Raw genomic sequence first — 16733 nt, forward strand, 5'->3', positions numbered from 1 at the left:
TTCCAGATTACAGAGCAGTTTTTGGTGAATAAAGTGGAGTAGACTTGCTACTTGTCAGATGACGGAAAACGTTGAAGTCTCGTTTCTGCTTCAGCGGTTTAAGCAGAGAGGTAATGAAATACAACAGACACTGACGGGCCTCTGCGTCTGCCTTTCTCTGAAGAACTACTGAGGGGAGGAAACAGCCAGGTGAGGAAAAACTGTTCTTATCTATCGATTCAGTATTTTTATCATGTAGATATTAGGCTGCTGTTGATGTGCTATTAGCTAGCTGCTAGCTAACGACTTTACTAGCAAAGCAAGATAACTGAAAAGCTTCTTCCCTGTATCGTTAATGATATCAGTCATTCTTCAGTATCGCTTATGCAATAGGGGCACATCGCCCGTCTAAAACCGATCATCTCCATAATGGACATATGTATGTAATAAAAGTGTGTCATTAATGAAGGGGAAAAAACTAAATCCAGACTTTAAGTTTAGGGTCTGGAGTATGAAGTTATTTTTTTCCCAATTTTTCAATGAGAAAACAAGAAAATTAACCTCAGTTAAGTAAAACATTACAATTCCAAACATTTGGAATTGTAATGATTTCTTTTTTAAAAACAAAACATTTTGTTTAAAAAGCTTTTTTTAAAATTAAATAACTCATTTTTGTCTCGTGAACTTAAAAAAGTTATTTGCCAAACAAACTTTTATTTGCACACATCAGAAATCTTTTGTTGTGATTTTAGGCCCTGCCCCCACATCATGTGAGAATCAGAAGCAAAACTTTGAGTCACAAACAAAAACTTAGAATAGCTAGAAAAGATTTATGACATGCACAAATAAGTTTGTTTTGCAAAAATTTCACTTCATGAGACAAAAATGTGTGATTTTAATTTTAAAAAGTTTTTTAAGCAGAACTCAGTAGCTTTTCTCATGGTGACATGCATTATCAATTCAATATTTGCTTTTTTTTCTTTTCTTTTTTCTGCAGTTCCACATTAAAGTTTGATGCAGCTCTGCTTTCCTGAATGGACCATCTTCATCTCCACTGTAGCAAACAGGCAGCTCTTTTTTTATAGATTACAGTCCACTAAAAGGTTGCATTGGGCCCTTGTTTATACTTTTAATAGTGTAATTCTGTAAAGACAAAATATGTCTGGTGGTCCAGCTCTGATTTACATGTCCTGCTAAAATGCGGGTTTGAATATTGCAATACTAACGAAACAGACCTGCAGAAAGAAATTACTAATTAAATATCTTACATATGCATAGTTGTATGCTCTATATAGAGATTTTCCTTAACTTTGATTGTATATCTCACAATTTTGTAATTTATCATTGTTAAACTCTGAAAGCTGTGGCTTTGTTAATATTCTGTCCTAGAATGTGGTTAGATGGGCCCTTTTTTATTTTTGAGCACCTGCCCCTTTCTCTGCACGGCCCTGCATACTGCAGCTATAATTTCACTCAGGAGATGACGGGTCAGGAGGGACGTGGGTTATAACTGTTGCTGACTGACTCATCTGTTAAGTGGTAAAAGGTACAAATTAAATATATGAATACAGTATGTTGGTCATTTTTTTCCTTAATTCATCAAATGTTAGTGAAAAGGAGGCAAACAGTACAGTAGTCTGTAGCTAAGCTAATTATGCTAAATGGTTGATAATCTCACACAGTCTACCCACCTCTCTTGGAGAAAAACTGGGTTATAAATTAACACTCTTGTCTTTTTCTCTCTCCCTCTCTCTTTTTTTGAAAACCTTATTTTATAACTTTTCTTAGCAGCATAGTAACAGCCACAATCGTTTGTGTCTTCCACTGTCTGCTGCCAACAGCGTCACTCCGAGCAGGAAAGAGCCATTTAATGCAGATGGGGGTTCAGGGCAAATATGGATGTGTATTTTTTGATCTGGGATGAGAACATTAACTTTTTACTGCTAAAAACAATCTTTGAAAATACAATATGATTAATTTTGTATTTGACAGGACCCTGATTTTTTTATTATATGTCTATGAATAAAATATAAATAAATTGTGGAGGGCCCCCTGCTGGTCAGGGCCCTAAGTATCATCATCACTTTTCATCCCTTTACCGCGCCCCTGGTCAGGTTTCAGTTTGTTTAGGTGAGTTTTGGCTTTTTGTAGTTTATCATCTGCAAAAAAAGTTTGCATGGCTGCTGCACATTTTCACGTTAGGTAAAATGTTTGCATATATTTACACAAACTTTCACATGACATTCATTTTTATACCTGCCGTCTTGTGCATATAAAATGGGCTGCACATTTTTTGTGCATACGCACACTTTATACATGAGGTCCCTGATCTTTTTTCAACTTACGCTGCAATCAAGAGCCGTCTTAAAATTTTCAAAGAAATAATGTTTCCCAGCTTCTTCTTCTCTCATATTGGTGAATGCTGTTTTAGCTTCATAACCAAACTTCAGAAATTCTTCATGTTCATCAAACAGGATGCAGGTTGGAGTCTTTGGGGTGTCTAGTCCAAGTCCATAACCCCATCTCTTTATCTGGGTCTCACCTCCTTCCTCTCTGGGTTTAACATTGAAGGCATAGCCACTGAATCCTGAACCAAAGTCTATGGATATGATGAGAGAGTCAGGACCAGCTGGATGGAGGAGAGGAGAAAGTTAGAATATGAAAAAAACAAAAAGTGTTGATCTGACTGAACTGTTTCAATCACAATTAATTATGACTTTATCAAACTTAACCCTTGTGTGTGCGAGAACTAAGCAAACGCAGAGGACTGTGGAAAATTATACAAGTTTTACGTGTGTGGGGTCGGTTGGACCCCATTTCTGGACACAAGGGTTAAGACAATCCATGGCAGTGCATATAAGGTGCTTGTTTAAAACCAGACAATAAAAATCACACATTGAAATGTGAACAAATTACACAAGCTGAACTGGGAATGAATTACATATACAGTTTTTTCTTTGTTGTCACAGTTAAATGTTTCAAATGATCAAACTAATTTCAAAATATTAACCTCATAATCCAAATGAAATATTGTATTTTCAAACAATAATTTTACTTTTGTAGGCAAAACTATTCAAATCAACCAGATCCAATGTGAAACATATTTAACCTGAAACCAGTTCGGTTTCACAAACAACCTTTCAAGGTCCATAATACACACTGAGCTGAGCTCCTGTGAAATCCCTCCCACTGCAGGATCATGGTGTTTCGTCATATGTGTAGTTTACAACAGTAAGCACAGCGATGATGGAAGAGAGGAATAACTATTATGAATAGACCTACTTGGAGGAAAAATGTCTGTCTCAAAGCAATAATCCACCTTCCTGAGTACATCCCTGTAAACACTTACCGTATCAATTTTATTCTAGTAAAACCCAATGTTTCAGCTAAGATACAACACATGAATGAATGGGGGAACTGGTTGACCTTCCATGACCTCTAGAAACATTTCTTAATATCTTTAAAATGATAGAAGCACAAACAAAATGTTTTACTCCACAAACCAGCACAAATGTAGCACAAACATTTGACACCAATTTTGTCTGATTTGAAGGAGGTGTGGAGCCAACTTGACTCTAGTCTGCTGAACTGCTACTGTGGCTTGTGGGATTTCCCTCGCTGAGCAAAGCGAGATGCAGAAACTCCTTCGTTCCCAGTAACCTCTGATTCCTTCAGCTGGAGAAATGCTATTTACCTTTACTATTAAAATCTTTCACTGAAGTGGTGCCTGTAATCCCAGCATAACACAGAGCGCAGATTCATCCACCAGATCAGCTTCAACACCCTGAGACATTTGAACAACTGATGCAGACCAGGAAGTTGTGAGATTGTATACATTCAGTTTAGATTAGTAGACAAATAGCTCATAATTTAGGTGCTATCATTAATGTTATTGATTATAAGCAATTATCCTTCATTTGGCTTGTTGAATATTATTTAAACCAAAAGAAAATAAAATGCAAATGAATATGTAACTATTATCATTTAGCAATTTACGGGTTAGAATAGATTATGACAGAAAATTTTTGACACTGCATGTTATGACAGGCATGAGAATGTCTAGCACTCCTCTGACAGAAATCAGGAAGACGACGCTTCTCTGTCTCGCCCTCAGAGCCAACACACCAATCAATGGCCAAACCAGCCCTGTCTGGCCGGCCCAATTGGAACCACATCAAGCTGAGTGGGACCGGGCTGCAGCTTTAAAGATTTCTCTCATCACCAAAGGTAGTCAAAAGATAAGTGAAAATATGCAAAAAAATAAATAATAAAAATGGGTATAATAATACATTGCATAGAATGTTTCTGCCTTTCCTATCAGGAAAAAACTGATTAAATGAAGATAATTTGAATCCATATCTTCTAGGAGTAGTAAATATTCTGGGATGAACTATAGATGCTAATTACATTGTTTCTGTTTTTGTTCTTAATTTTATTTTTTGATTGGTACATAATCCATTGATTTTTAAAGTCTCTTATCCTAAGTTCTGTTTGGGCATTTTTTATTTATTTTTCAGAATAGCTTTTTTTAAATGAATGAAGTGTGACAAAAAAGCCTAAACAGAAGGTGGACTAAAATTACAAAGTGTTTTTCTTGTGATCTGTTTTTCTGTGTAGTTATTTTGAGATTTTCTGTGTTTCCCTGAGTTTCTGTCTTGTCCTCCCTGTTTGATCCCAGCTGTGTCTAGTTTCCTGATTTCCCTCCTCGTGTATTTAAGTCCACCTGTTGTCTTTGTCTGTTGTCGGGTTCTTGTCTAATGTCATTCATTCGTTATCTGTTTGCGTCCAGTGCTTCCTGTGATTTTGAGTTTGTTTTCCTGGTTCTTTATTAAACATCATTTTCATCATGACTACCTGGGTTCACTGGCGTCTTTCTGACCTCCAACCACCGCACACCATGACATTTCTAGTTATATTGACCACTCAAAGTGGCGTAACAATGCATTCACCCATTCTCACTGACATTTAAATATGATACACAGACACTTGGAAGTGCCTTGGCCACAGACACATTATCACTTAGTAAGTGAAAGCTGGAATTCAACCCACAGTAATAAGTAAATTGTGAAACCTACATGTACATCTCTTACCTTTGACATCAAGCAGCACTTGTTTCTTGATCAAGACCTTCCCCCATTTGTTGGAGATGGTGCAGGTGTAGGTGTCTGTATCTCTGTCTGTCGGGTTCTTCAGGATCAAACTGAAGTCTCCATATTTTACATTTCCCTTCATCTCAGTTCGTTTCTTGTACTGCTTGTGCTGCTCTTCAAGCTTTTTGGAACTGGACTCATACATGTGGACTAATCGGCTGGTGTTATTTCTCCATGTTACTATTATGTCTCCAGGCAGACGAACGATGGTTTTACAGGGCAGCGTAACAAACTCCATTCCTGAATCCACCTCCACTTTGTAGACTGAAAAAACACAAACCAAAGAATCAGCTGTTTTGACAGCATACACAGCAAATTCAAAAGTGTTAGATTTCTAGTATAAATGTTGTATGTTAAAAATACAGTGTTAATTCAACAACATGAGTGTTAGTAAGTGTTAGGGTGCGTTCACACTGCAACCTGAAGTAATTCAGATTTTTTTGACATAATGCGACCTGTGTCCGATCTTTTCATGGCAGTGTGAACAGCACAGGTCGGATTCTTTTACGAATGTGACCCATATCCGATACGTATCCGATTCAAATGCAACCTAACGTTCATCCGAACTGAACAAATCTCACTATTCTGTGTCCTGATACCGCAAGAGGGAAGAAAAACAACAACCATGACAGACAATAAGTTGTTAATATGTTGCTCCGGCCGGACAACAACTTCAAATATGTAAGCTAAGCTCCACCGTTAGCCTTCATGTTTACTTCCGCAAACAATGAGCACTTCTTCTTTTTATGGCGGTTGGCAGAACACTGAGAACGCTGACGCTATTGCGCCCTCTAGTGCGCATGCGGGACACTTTCAGGTTGTTTGCCCGTTCACACTGCAGAACGCATACAGGTCACATTTACTGGCAGTGTGAACGGCCACGGCAAAAAAATCAGAATTGCCAAAAAATCGGAATTGGGTCACTTCAGGCTGCAGTGTGAACGCACCCTTAGTTTTCCTAACACTCACTAAAGAGCTCCAAAGAGTTAAACAAAAAGCAATCCAGTCCAGTGTTGATTACTAAATTAACACCATGTTGCACTAGCACCCCCACACCAGCAGGAGGCACACGTGTTCGGGATAGAGAGCTTTATTAGAGAAAGTAGAGTTCCATGTGTAGGAGAGCGATCGTTCAGTTAGTGGTCGTATGTTTTGTTACCGCACTATAAATAAACGTTCAGCTTTCGAAGGAACCTTTGACTGTCTCTTGCTTGCCACACCACACCGCTGTGGACCACGAACGACGTTAACCCTGAAGTCCCCAACCACTTCAGCCTAGGAGCGAGAAGGAGCTCCCCTGTGTTTCTCCCATGAAGCTTGGAGGTTCATCAGGAAAGATTAACAACCAACAGTATCTCAGTTTGGTGTTGATTTAGAAATCAACATGAGACAGTTCCTCCCACAAGTGTAACATGTGACATCATTTCAGAGAAGGGGCTACAGGTAGGGTAGGGGTTGCAGCAGGACCCTGGCCTGGACCTACAGGGGCCCACATGGGAGGCAGAACATGACTTCAGGGATCCAATTTTTTGTTTTATCATATCTGACAAGAACTGTAAAAGGAGAACCCTCTTCTGTTGAAAACTATGTACGATACCCCAGTAGATTATATAGTAGCACTGCATGCAAAGTGGGATTTTCAACAGCTATTGAGACCTAGTTCTGCCATGCGCATGGAGATTGAGGGCCATCGGCAGGAGGTTTTTATCAGAGTGGATAATTGTAGAGCACTGCCAAAAATGGTCAAAAACGATGTGTGTCCGTGTTCCCCTATCACTCCCCTCCCCTTGGGCTTAGGAGAGGTTTTCGTATTTAAATGAAGTTGCTGGAAGCCATGCAAATGCAAATCAACTGTTGAGCACTGGCCTTTTGACTCTCATTGGCCTGTTGTAGCTAAACCATTTTACCTTCTGTTCACCTGTTTACTAGACCCAGAACTTGGCCAAAACCCCTCAGTATTATTAATTGAGAAATAATTAGATTTAAGTATAAAATAGGCATTAATGCTGAAAATGTTCTAATGTTACAAAGGCACACAAATGGAACAAATTTAGTGTGACATTCACCATCCAGCACTGAACACATTTAGCTCAACTTAGGGATGTAACCTTAACACTTAAGTGAGCATATCAAAGTACAATTTTCAGGGTAAATCTGATGATATTTTCTCAACATTGCATGTCTGTCAAGCTCATCCAAGATTGTGTGGTGGAATGCTGACCGCTGTACACATTTCCAAGAGAAGTGTTTCTACCAACGTGAAAACACTGAGCTTTACATAAAGCATCAGTTGTGTCATCATGACAAAGTTCCAATCATTTGCACATGTAAAATTTTGGTCATTATAGTATCACAGGCTTGGTATTCATGGCATACTAAGTTGATGTTGACTCTTATAAAATTGCCTCCTAATCTGGACTTTGTGATTAAACATTCTCAGTATTTAATCACAAATACTGAAATACTGTGTGAAAAAAGCCTGTATTCCAACATGTACTCCTTCAAATGGGGATGCAAATACATGTTGGTGTTGCAGTGCAATGGGCCAAACAGTTTAACACATTTTGAGATGTCTGTAGGTATTGTTCAGTTATAGAAGAATGCCATGAAGAAGTATGGAGAAAGAATATTAAAACAATAATCTATCTTATCCATTAAAATATATTTTACATGTGTGTTAGGAGCACCGAAAAACTTAGTTTGGTTGAATTGATGATATAAAAGAAGAATATGCATGAATACATACAATAGACTTTTGTTAAACGTGATCTTACTTTGACATTCCTCCCATCTGAAGATTTATTTTGTGATGGGAGGAATTGCACAACTTAATCAAAAATAATAAGAAAACATGTTCCAGAGTGATTCATTGTACACAAAATATTTTTGTGAATAATATTCAAACTAATGTTAATGTTCACTGATTGCTTTAAAGACCCAGAGTCATGCTATATTGGAGTGGTAGTGACACCATTCCATGTCACAATACAGGACTTAAGAAACTACAGATGATTTATCAGTATTCAGTTGCTTAACTCTCGAGTTTAAATTTAAGAACAAAATGGTTGAAAGTATGTGATATCTTTTGATAGAGTATAAACATTTGTATTCTTTTTTAAAGTTTTGTTAGTTAAGCACTAAATATAACTCACGGATTATGAATCATATTCTGTATAACTAAAAAGGAGACAGCTCAAAGTAGAATTGAGTAAATAAACATCTATACATTTAAAAAAATTTTAGCAATTAATTATAATAAAAATAAAATATACTGTCACGTAAAGTTTGAAAAAAATAACTTTTTAGAATGTTTTTTTTTTCTGTCAACTGTCATTTAACACTCCAGTCCAGTTGGTGGCAGTAATGCGCTTTCATAGTTGGTCAAACAGCTGCCATTAAACTCCAGAGGAAGATTTGCACCGGTGCTAACGAGTGCTACTGCTAAACATGAAAGAAAATGCCCGTGCGTTATGTGAAATGGTGGAAAAAGAAAAAATTTCATGGAATTACTTTTTCAGTATCGTTTTGATATTAAGCAATGTTAAGTGAATCGATCTTTTTTTCAGCTTTAGTCTCGTAAACCTGACAAATAAAAGTCAGTCAAAAAACACAGGTTTCCAACACGTAGTGTGTATTTATAATTTTTCATTTCTGATAAAGGAGGAGGGAAGCTGGCCGATAGCAGGGCACAAAAATAAAGACTTCCTGAAAAGATCAGAGAGTATACTTTTTGCTAAATCACGTTCTAATGTAAAATATGACAGATTACTGGATTAAGGAAATGTCTAATATGCTATCATAATAATTTTTTAGAATTTGGAAACAGTTGCTTTTTATTTCCCAAAGTTATGGGGAGAGGAGAAGAGAGAATGGATATTTCAGCTGCCTGATAAAATCTGTTCCCCTACAGAAGATGGAAACAAATTAATTTACCTGCAAGTCTTTTACTGTGTTAATTCCCCTTATCTTCAACAAGAAATCCTGCAAGTTTGAAAACATTTGCTCTTTTTTTGCCAAAGTTAGAATGGGGGGACAAATTATTTTAACCACCTGATAAAATCTGTTCCCCCTACAGAAAATGGAAACTAATTAATTTACTTGCAAGTCCTTTACTGTGTTAATTCCTCTTATTATCAACAAGAAATCTTGCAAGTTTGAAAACATTTGCTCTATTTTTTGCCAAAGTTAGGATGGGGGAACAAAATATCTTAACCACCTGATAAAATCTGTTCCCCTACAGAAAATGGAAGCTAATTAATTTACTTGCAAGTCCTTTACTGTGTTAATTCCTCTTATTATCAACAAGAAATCTTGCAAGTTTGAAAACATTTGCTCTTTTTTTTGCCAAAGTTAGGATGGGGGAACAAAATATCTTAACCACCTGATAAAATCTGTTTCCCCTCTCTAAAATGGAAGCAAATTAATTTACCTGCAAGTCTTTTAATGTGTTAATTCCCCTTATCAACAAGAAATCCTGTGATTTTTATAACATTTGCTCTTTTTTTGACAAAGTTAGGATGGGGGAACAAAATATTTTAGCTCTTTCAGCCACCTGAAATTATATGTTCCCCCTACATAAAATGGACATGTATATTGAATTATTTTCTTTGTTACCTAAAATTTGAATCATTAAATAAAGCTGTTTGCAGAAAAAACTCCTAGCAAAAGATGTTGTGGATTTTCCTGTTTCCACTGTAGCGTCTACAGCATGAGGTTGGACATTGCTGTGAGACTTATTCTTAACAGTGGTGATTATAACATTAATATTCTAATTTTGAGTGTTAATGAAAATTTTTATCATGGCTATAATTTGTATGTTTTGATAAAAAAAAATGTACTTAGCCAAAACTTAATACATCAACATGTGAAAACAGTTACTTAACAAAATTGTTTGTTTATAACTTAATAATTTCATTTCCTGTGTGAAAGGTAAATTAATTTGTTTCCATCTTCTGTAGGGGAACAGATTTTATCAGGCAGCTGAAATATCCATTCTCTCTTCTCTCCCCATAACTTTGGGAAATAAAAAGCAACTGTTTCCAAATTCTCAAAAATTATTATGATAGCATATTAGACATTTCCTTAATCCAGTAATCTGCCATATATTACATTGGAACGGGATTTAGCAAAAAGTGATCTTTCACTGATCACTGATCACTGATCTTTTCAGGAAGTCTTTATTTTTGTGCCCTGCTATCGGCCAGCTTCCCTCCTCCTTTATCAGAAATGAAAAATTATAAATACACACTACGTGTTGGAAACCTGTGTTTTTTGACTGACTTTTATTTGTCAGGTTTACGAGACTAAAGCTGAAAAAAAGATCGATTCACTTCGCGTTTAAAATAACACAAAACAGCGTAAATAGACCTCCACACAAGACCTCGTTTATTTATGTACTTATTTTTATTTTGATAGCTGCCGATTAAACTGAAAGTTACAACACTGACATGATTATATGAGTAGTTTTTACCAAAAAATCGATCAGAAGCGCCGTGAAAATGGTCAGATCCGCCTGATCCACCTCTCTGGCTGCAATGCGCGCTCCCGACACAGGGGGAACAGATTTTCACAGGGGAACAGAATTTCGCACAAGACCGGCATGTATTAAGTGCAGTCACTGCGTTGATTCCCGACTGTACAGTGGCTGGTTGAGAAAAATTTTAACTTATTTATTTATGTATTTTTGAGAAAGCGGTATATTTGCTACAATATATTTTTTTATTTTACATTTATTTCCACAGACCCTCCACAGAATGGGAGTCACATTTGTGTTAATCAGAATCTTCAGGAACGTTCTGATGTCCATTATGAGGATGGAGATGCAACTGTGTGTGAGTATCTACTATTTTAGAATGTTGATATTTTATGCTTCAATATTGTTTATGTACTTAATGTAATTATGGTATGTATTGACAATGCACAAAATGTTTTCCAGCTGCGTCCAGGACCTACTGCCAGTCATCCAGATGTAGCTCAAGAAAGAAGCAGGTAAGATTTATTACTAATATAGAGATGTCAATTCCTTGAATGATTAAAGTACTGTGATTTATTAAAATCCATCAAGGCAATTCATCTGCCTCAGAGTTTGTTGAATTATGTTTTACTACCAACTGCTTTTAATTCTTTTTTTCTTCCAATTGTTTCCAAGTGTTTTCTCTTTTTTATTAAAGTTTTTATTTTTTGTAAGAATGTATTAATATAATGTTTTTTTGTTTTGTTTTTACTTTTAATGTCTTATGTGCGCATACTAAGCTGGAAGTTGCCAAACATTTTCACTGTAGTTTCATAATGACTAAAAGATGCCTTTTAGTCATTATGAAACTATGACTAAAAGGCATAGTTTCATAATGAAACTATGCCTTTTAGTTTCATTAAAAGGCATAGTTGTGACATGAAAAGACGATCATGTCTGTTCTGCTGTTAACACAGAACAGACATGATCATCTGTTCTGTGTTAACAGCTGATGGAGGAAGGCAGAGAGGACTGGCAGCAGAGGAGGTGGCATTCTGGGAGGATGGCAGCTATGAGGGGGTGTCAGGATGGACTGTGGTGAGGTTGAGACCCCAAGTTCCCCCAACCAGGAGCTTAGTGACCTCAGGTCTACCTACGCTACCGGAGAGACCTCAGGTCTACCTACGCTACCGGAGAGACCTCAGGTCTACCTATGCTACCGGAGAGACCTCAGGTCTACCTACGCTACCGGAGAGACCTCAGGGCTACCTACGCTACCGGAGAGACCTCAGGTCTACCTACGCTACCGGAGAGACCTCAGGTCTACCTACGCTACCGGAGAGACCTCAGGTCTACCTACGCTACCGGAGAGACCTCAGGTCTACGCTACAGGAGAGACGTTGAGCCTGTCCTGAATGCAGTATAATGTTGGATCATGTTTGGACAAAAAAACACTGCCAGATGGTCCAGACATGGACAAGCATTAATGTCTTATTTTGTGTGCAAACAGTAAAAAAAAAAAATGAAAAAGAAAAAAAAATTTCTGTGCCTCATTTATGTTCCTCATATATGAACATGTTGCATATAAGTGTAGCACCTTAAACCACTCTGAGAAAAAACTAAAATGGTGGGTGCTTGGGTTTGGCATCGATGAGGTACACCCTTATGTAGGCAATACCACTGACCTGGTTTGTAACAAATAACCCAGAGAAACGGAATTTCAGGCAAAATTATTCAGCTTCACTTTAACTACGGTGACGGGGAACCCTCACTGTTAATTACCAGTTGAACTGTAAGCTGTAAACACTCTTTAGGTTTAGGGAAAACAAAAAAAAAAAAAAAAAAACATATACTTCTCACATAAGGCAGACCAACTAAACTATTAATGTGCACAATTCCCCAAGACCGGGACACCCCAAGCAGTGTCCAAGCTAATGTAACATCCCAAACAAAGTCAGTTCTACTCACGACCTCCAAATGATGGAGGTCTTGTGCGAAATTCTGTTCCCCTGTGAAAATCTGTTCACCCTGTGTGGGGAGCGTGCTTTGCAGCCAGAGAGGTGGATCCGGCGGATCTGACCGTTTTCACGGCGCTTCTGATCGATTTCTCGGTAAAAACTACTCATATAATCATGTCAATGTTGTAACTTTCAGTTTAATCGGCAGCTATCAAAATAAAATAAATAAACGGGGTCTTGTGTGGAGGTCTTTTTACACTGTTTTGTGTTATTTTAAACGTGAAGGGAATAGATCTTTTTTCAACTTTTGTCTCAAGCCTGAGTCAGTCAACAAACAGGTTTCCAACATGTAGTGTGCATTTATAATTTTTTTAATTTCTGATACAAGAGGAGAGAAGCTGGCTGATAGCAGGGCACAAAAATAAAGACTTCCTGAAAAGATCAGAATGTAGACTTTTTGGTAAATCCCGTTCTAATGTAAAATATGACAGATTACTCGATTAAGGAAATGTCTAGTATGCTATCACATAAATTTTTTGAGAATTTGGAAACAGTAGCTTTTTATTTGCCAAAGTTATGGGGAGAGGAGGAGAGGAGAGAATGGATATTTCAGCAGCCTGAAATAATCTGTTCCCCCTACAATGGAAACAAATTAATTTACCTGCAAGTCTTTAACTGTGTTCATTCCTTTCTTCATCAACAACAAATCCTGTGATTTTGATAACATTTGCTCTATTTGCCAAAGTTAGGAGGGGGTAACAAAATATTTTAGCCACCTGAAATAATTCGTTCCCCTTCCATTTCATAGGAACAATTTAAACGACTGGCAAATACTTAACTGTGCTTATTCCTCTCTTCATCAACAACAAATACTGTGATTTTGGTTACATTTGATTCTTAGTTGCCAAAGTTATGATGGGCGAACCATATATTTTAGCTGATTTAGCTGCCTGAAATAACCTGTTCTCCCTACATAACATGGGAGTTAATTATTTTCTTACTATTTCATTAACTGTGCTTAGTCCTCTCTTCATCAGCAACAAATCATGTAAATTTTGTAATATTTACTCTTAATTTGCCAGACTTACTTGGGGGGAACCAATATTTTAGCCACCTGAAATAATCTGTTCCCCCTACAAAGAGTAGGTTATTTCAGACAGCTAAAATATTTGGTTCCCCCACAATAACTTTGGCAAATAAAGACCAAATGTTATCAAAATCACAGGATTTGCTGTTGATGAAGAGAAGAATCAACACAGTTAAAGACTTGCAGGTAAGTTAATTTGTTTCCATTTTTTAGAGGGGGAACAGATTATTTCAGGCGGCTGGAATATCCATTCTCTCATCTCCTCTCCCATAATTTTGGGAAATAAAAAGCAACCGTTTCCAAATTCTCAAAAATTATTATGTGTGATAGCATACTAGACATTTCCTTAATCCAGTAATCTGTCATATTTTACATTAGAACAGGATTTACCAGAAATGCTACACACTGATCTTTTCAGGAAGTCTTTATTTTTGTGCCCTGCTATCAGCCAACTTCCATCCTCTTGTATCAGAAATGAAAAATTATAAATGCACACTACGTGTTGGAAACCTGTTTGTTGACTGACTTATTTGTCAGACTTAAGAGACAAAAGTTGAAAAAAGATAGATTCTCTTCGCATTTAAAATAACACAAAACAGCGTAAAAAGACCTCCACACAAGACTGCGTCTATGTATTTATTTTATTTTGATAGCTGCTGATTAAACTGAAAGTTACAACACTGACATGATTATATGAGTAGTTTTTATCGAGAAATCAATCAGACGCGCCGTGAAAATGGTCAGATCGGCCGGATCCGCCTCTCTGGCTGCAATGCGCGCTCCCGACACAGGGGGAACAGATTTTCACAGGGGAACAGAATTTCGCACAAGAGAGGAAAAGGGAAAAACAGAAGGAAAAAAAACGTTGCAGGCCTGTGTCCAATGAGGAGTAGAAGTTTAAATCCCAGAGGGAGGACGAGAAAAAATTATTATTTGGGCCCGGTCATTAGCCCCGCCCCCCCGGCCGATGCCATCTTGTTCTGCTTCTGCGGCACATGTTTGCCTGAGGAGCGGAGGCAGCAGTGTCTTATCTGGAGCTTATTATAATAAGGTAAGTTCCATGTTAAAATGATCATGTTTTTGACTATTTTTTATGGAGGCATTATTTTTCCGTTTACACGAGAGTATCGATTCATATACACAGTTCGCTTAACGTACATTTATTTGTATGGATATCACGGTATATACGACTGTTTATTATCTTAACCAAACATTAAAACTGTCAGGAAAATCTGGAGGCCATTTGAGTTAACATTATTTAGCTGCGGGGTCGTTTTCTTTACGTTTTTGGCTGTAGACTGCAAAACGGGGGAGTGGCTGTGCTGGACCATTGGTTTGATCTATGCCACAAGTGGCCACTGTCCTGCAACATTTAGATATGCCGCTGCTGCTCCACATCTGAATACAATAATTAGATGATTAGCAGGAATTTGGAGAACATATCTACAGTCCTGCTCACCATTATTGGCACCCATGAAGTTTAAGTATACGTAATGGAATATTTACTGAAGGAAATTCATCAAGTGAAACAACATTTTACTGCTGATAGCTTGTGCTTGATGCAAAACAGCAAATGATAAAAAACAGTAAAAAAGATAAACATTATGAGGAAAACAAAGAAAAACATAATTTTTACCATGCCAATGGTATTAGCACCCTTTGCTGCAAATCAATATGAAAACCCAATTTGGCTCACCTGTTGCAAACTCACATAAAGATCACTTGTGATGGACTGCCTCCACACGTGGCATAAATTAACCAATGAATAATCATGTTGCTGCTTTAAAAGCCACCTGTTAGTTAATCTCCACATGTGACAATGATAAAGACAAAGGAGCTGTCTGAAGACATCAGAAATGCTATTATTTGCAAGCACAAGACCTCCAAAGGGTATAAAGCCATCTCCAAAGACCTTGGTATCCCTGTTTCAACGGTGTGTAATGTTATTAAGAAGTTTTCCAGGCATGGAACGGTCAAGAACCTCCCTGGACGTGGGGGAAAGAGAAAAATTGATGACAGAAGTCTTCGACGGTTGGTGCGAATGGTGGAAAAAACACCATGTCTAACATCTAAAGACCTAAAGACCAACCTGGAGCAGTCTGGTGTGATTGTTTCAACAAGTACCATACTCTGCACTCTAAACAAAGTGGGGCTTTATGGGAGGAGGCCAAGGAAGATTCCATTGCTGAAGAAAAGCTATAAAAAAGAATGTTTGATATTCACAAAAGAGAACCTGGACAAACCTCAATCCTTCTGGGACAACGTTTTATGTACGGATGAAACAAAAGTGGAGCTTTTCGGTAAATCACGCAAACAATATGTTTACAGACGACGCAATGAAGCCTTTAAAGAAAAGAACACCATACCAACAGTCAAGCATGGTGGAGGATCCATAATGCTGTGGGGCTGCTTTGCGACATCTGGTACTGGAGGCCTTGACCGTATCACAGGCATCATGAAATCAGAAGATTATCAAGCAATTCTAGAGCGAAATGTCTTGCCCAGTGTAAGGAAACTTGGTTTACGGCGAAGATCCTGGGTCCTCCAGCAAGACAACGACCCAAAGCACACCTCCAAAAGCACACAGGTTGAAAGGGAAAAAATGAACTGTTTTAAAATGGCCAGCAATGAGTCCTGATCTCAATCAGGACTCATTGCTGATTCTTTGGGTGGAGCTGAAATCTGCCATTGGAGAAAGGAACCCTGCATATTGCAAAAGAAGTGTGGGAGAAAATGCCACCCAAGAAGTGCAAGAAGCTTATAGATGAACATAAGAAACAATTGGAGGCTGTCATTGCTGCCAAAATCTGCGCAACCAAATATTAAAGAGGGGTGTCAATATTAGTGCACATGCTGGTTTTCTGTTTTGTCCTTTGGAATTAAAATATTTATGTTGAAATGGTAATTGTCTTTGTTAAATTACTTTGGACCTCAAATTGAAAGATCCTGCTGATATAAGTTTTGAACATTTCCATTTATTTGTGAAGATATTCGCTCAGCTATGCAAATCATGAAGGGGTGCCAATAATGGCGAGCAGGACTGTACACAATGAGGAGGTAATTAAGCCATTTGACTCCGGTATTTTGTACCTGTGGCATATCTAAAA

The 16733-nt window shown here is 37.6% G+C and overlaps 1 protein-coding gene and 2 long non-coding RNA genes across 3 annotated transcripts in view; 2 read left to right on the forward strand and 1 right to left on the reverse strand.

Moving 5' to 3' along the window:
* LOC103131004 (heat shock 70 kDa protein 12A-like) overlaps nucleotides 1–16733 on the reverse strand; it is a 44421-nt gene that overhangs the window by 7974 nt on the left and 19714 nt on the right. Inside the window, exons 5-6 of the mRNA XM_007542541.2 lie at nucleotides 5070–5393; nucleotides 2325–2608 (exon numbers count right to left, since the gene is read on the reverse strand). Of these exons, the coding sequence (XP_007542603.1) occupies nucleotides 2325–2608; nucleotides 5070–5393 (608 nt within the window). The remainder of the gene's footprint in view (nucleotides 1–2324; nucleotides 2609–5069; nucleotides 5394–16733) is intronic.
* Nucleotides 7691–16733, forward strand: part of LOC107834659 (uncharacterized) — a 15337-nt gene continuing 6294 nt past the window's right edge. The window contains exons 1-2 of the long non-coding RNA XR_001660467.1: nucleotides 7691–7700; nucleotides 8476–8479. This is a non-coding gene — a long non-coding RNA (uncharacterized LOC107834659). The remainder of the gene's footprint in view (nucleotides 7701–8475; nucleotides 8480–16733) is intronic.
* LOC107834658 (uncharacterized) lies at nucleotides 10757–12108 on the forward strand. Its single transcript, XR_001660466.1, has 4 exons — nucleotides 10757–10960; nucleotides 11065–11117; nucleotides 11591–11728; nucleotides 11961–12108. It is a non-coding gene; the product is annotated as an uncharacterized LOC107834658 (long non-coding RNA).

Source organism: Poecilia formosa, unplaced genomic scaffold, assembly GCF_000485575.1.
Source record: "Poecilia formosa unplaced genomic scaffold, Poecilia_formosa-5.1.2 Scaffold707, whole genome shotgun sequence".
Lineage (NCBI taxonomy): Eukaryota > Metazoa > Chordata > Actinopteri > Cyprinodontiformes > Poeciliidae > Poecilia > Poecilia formosa.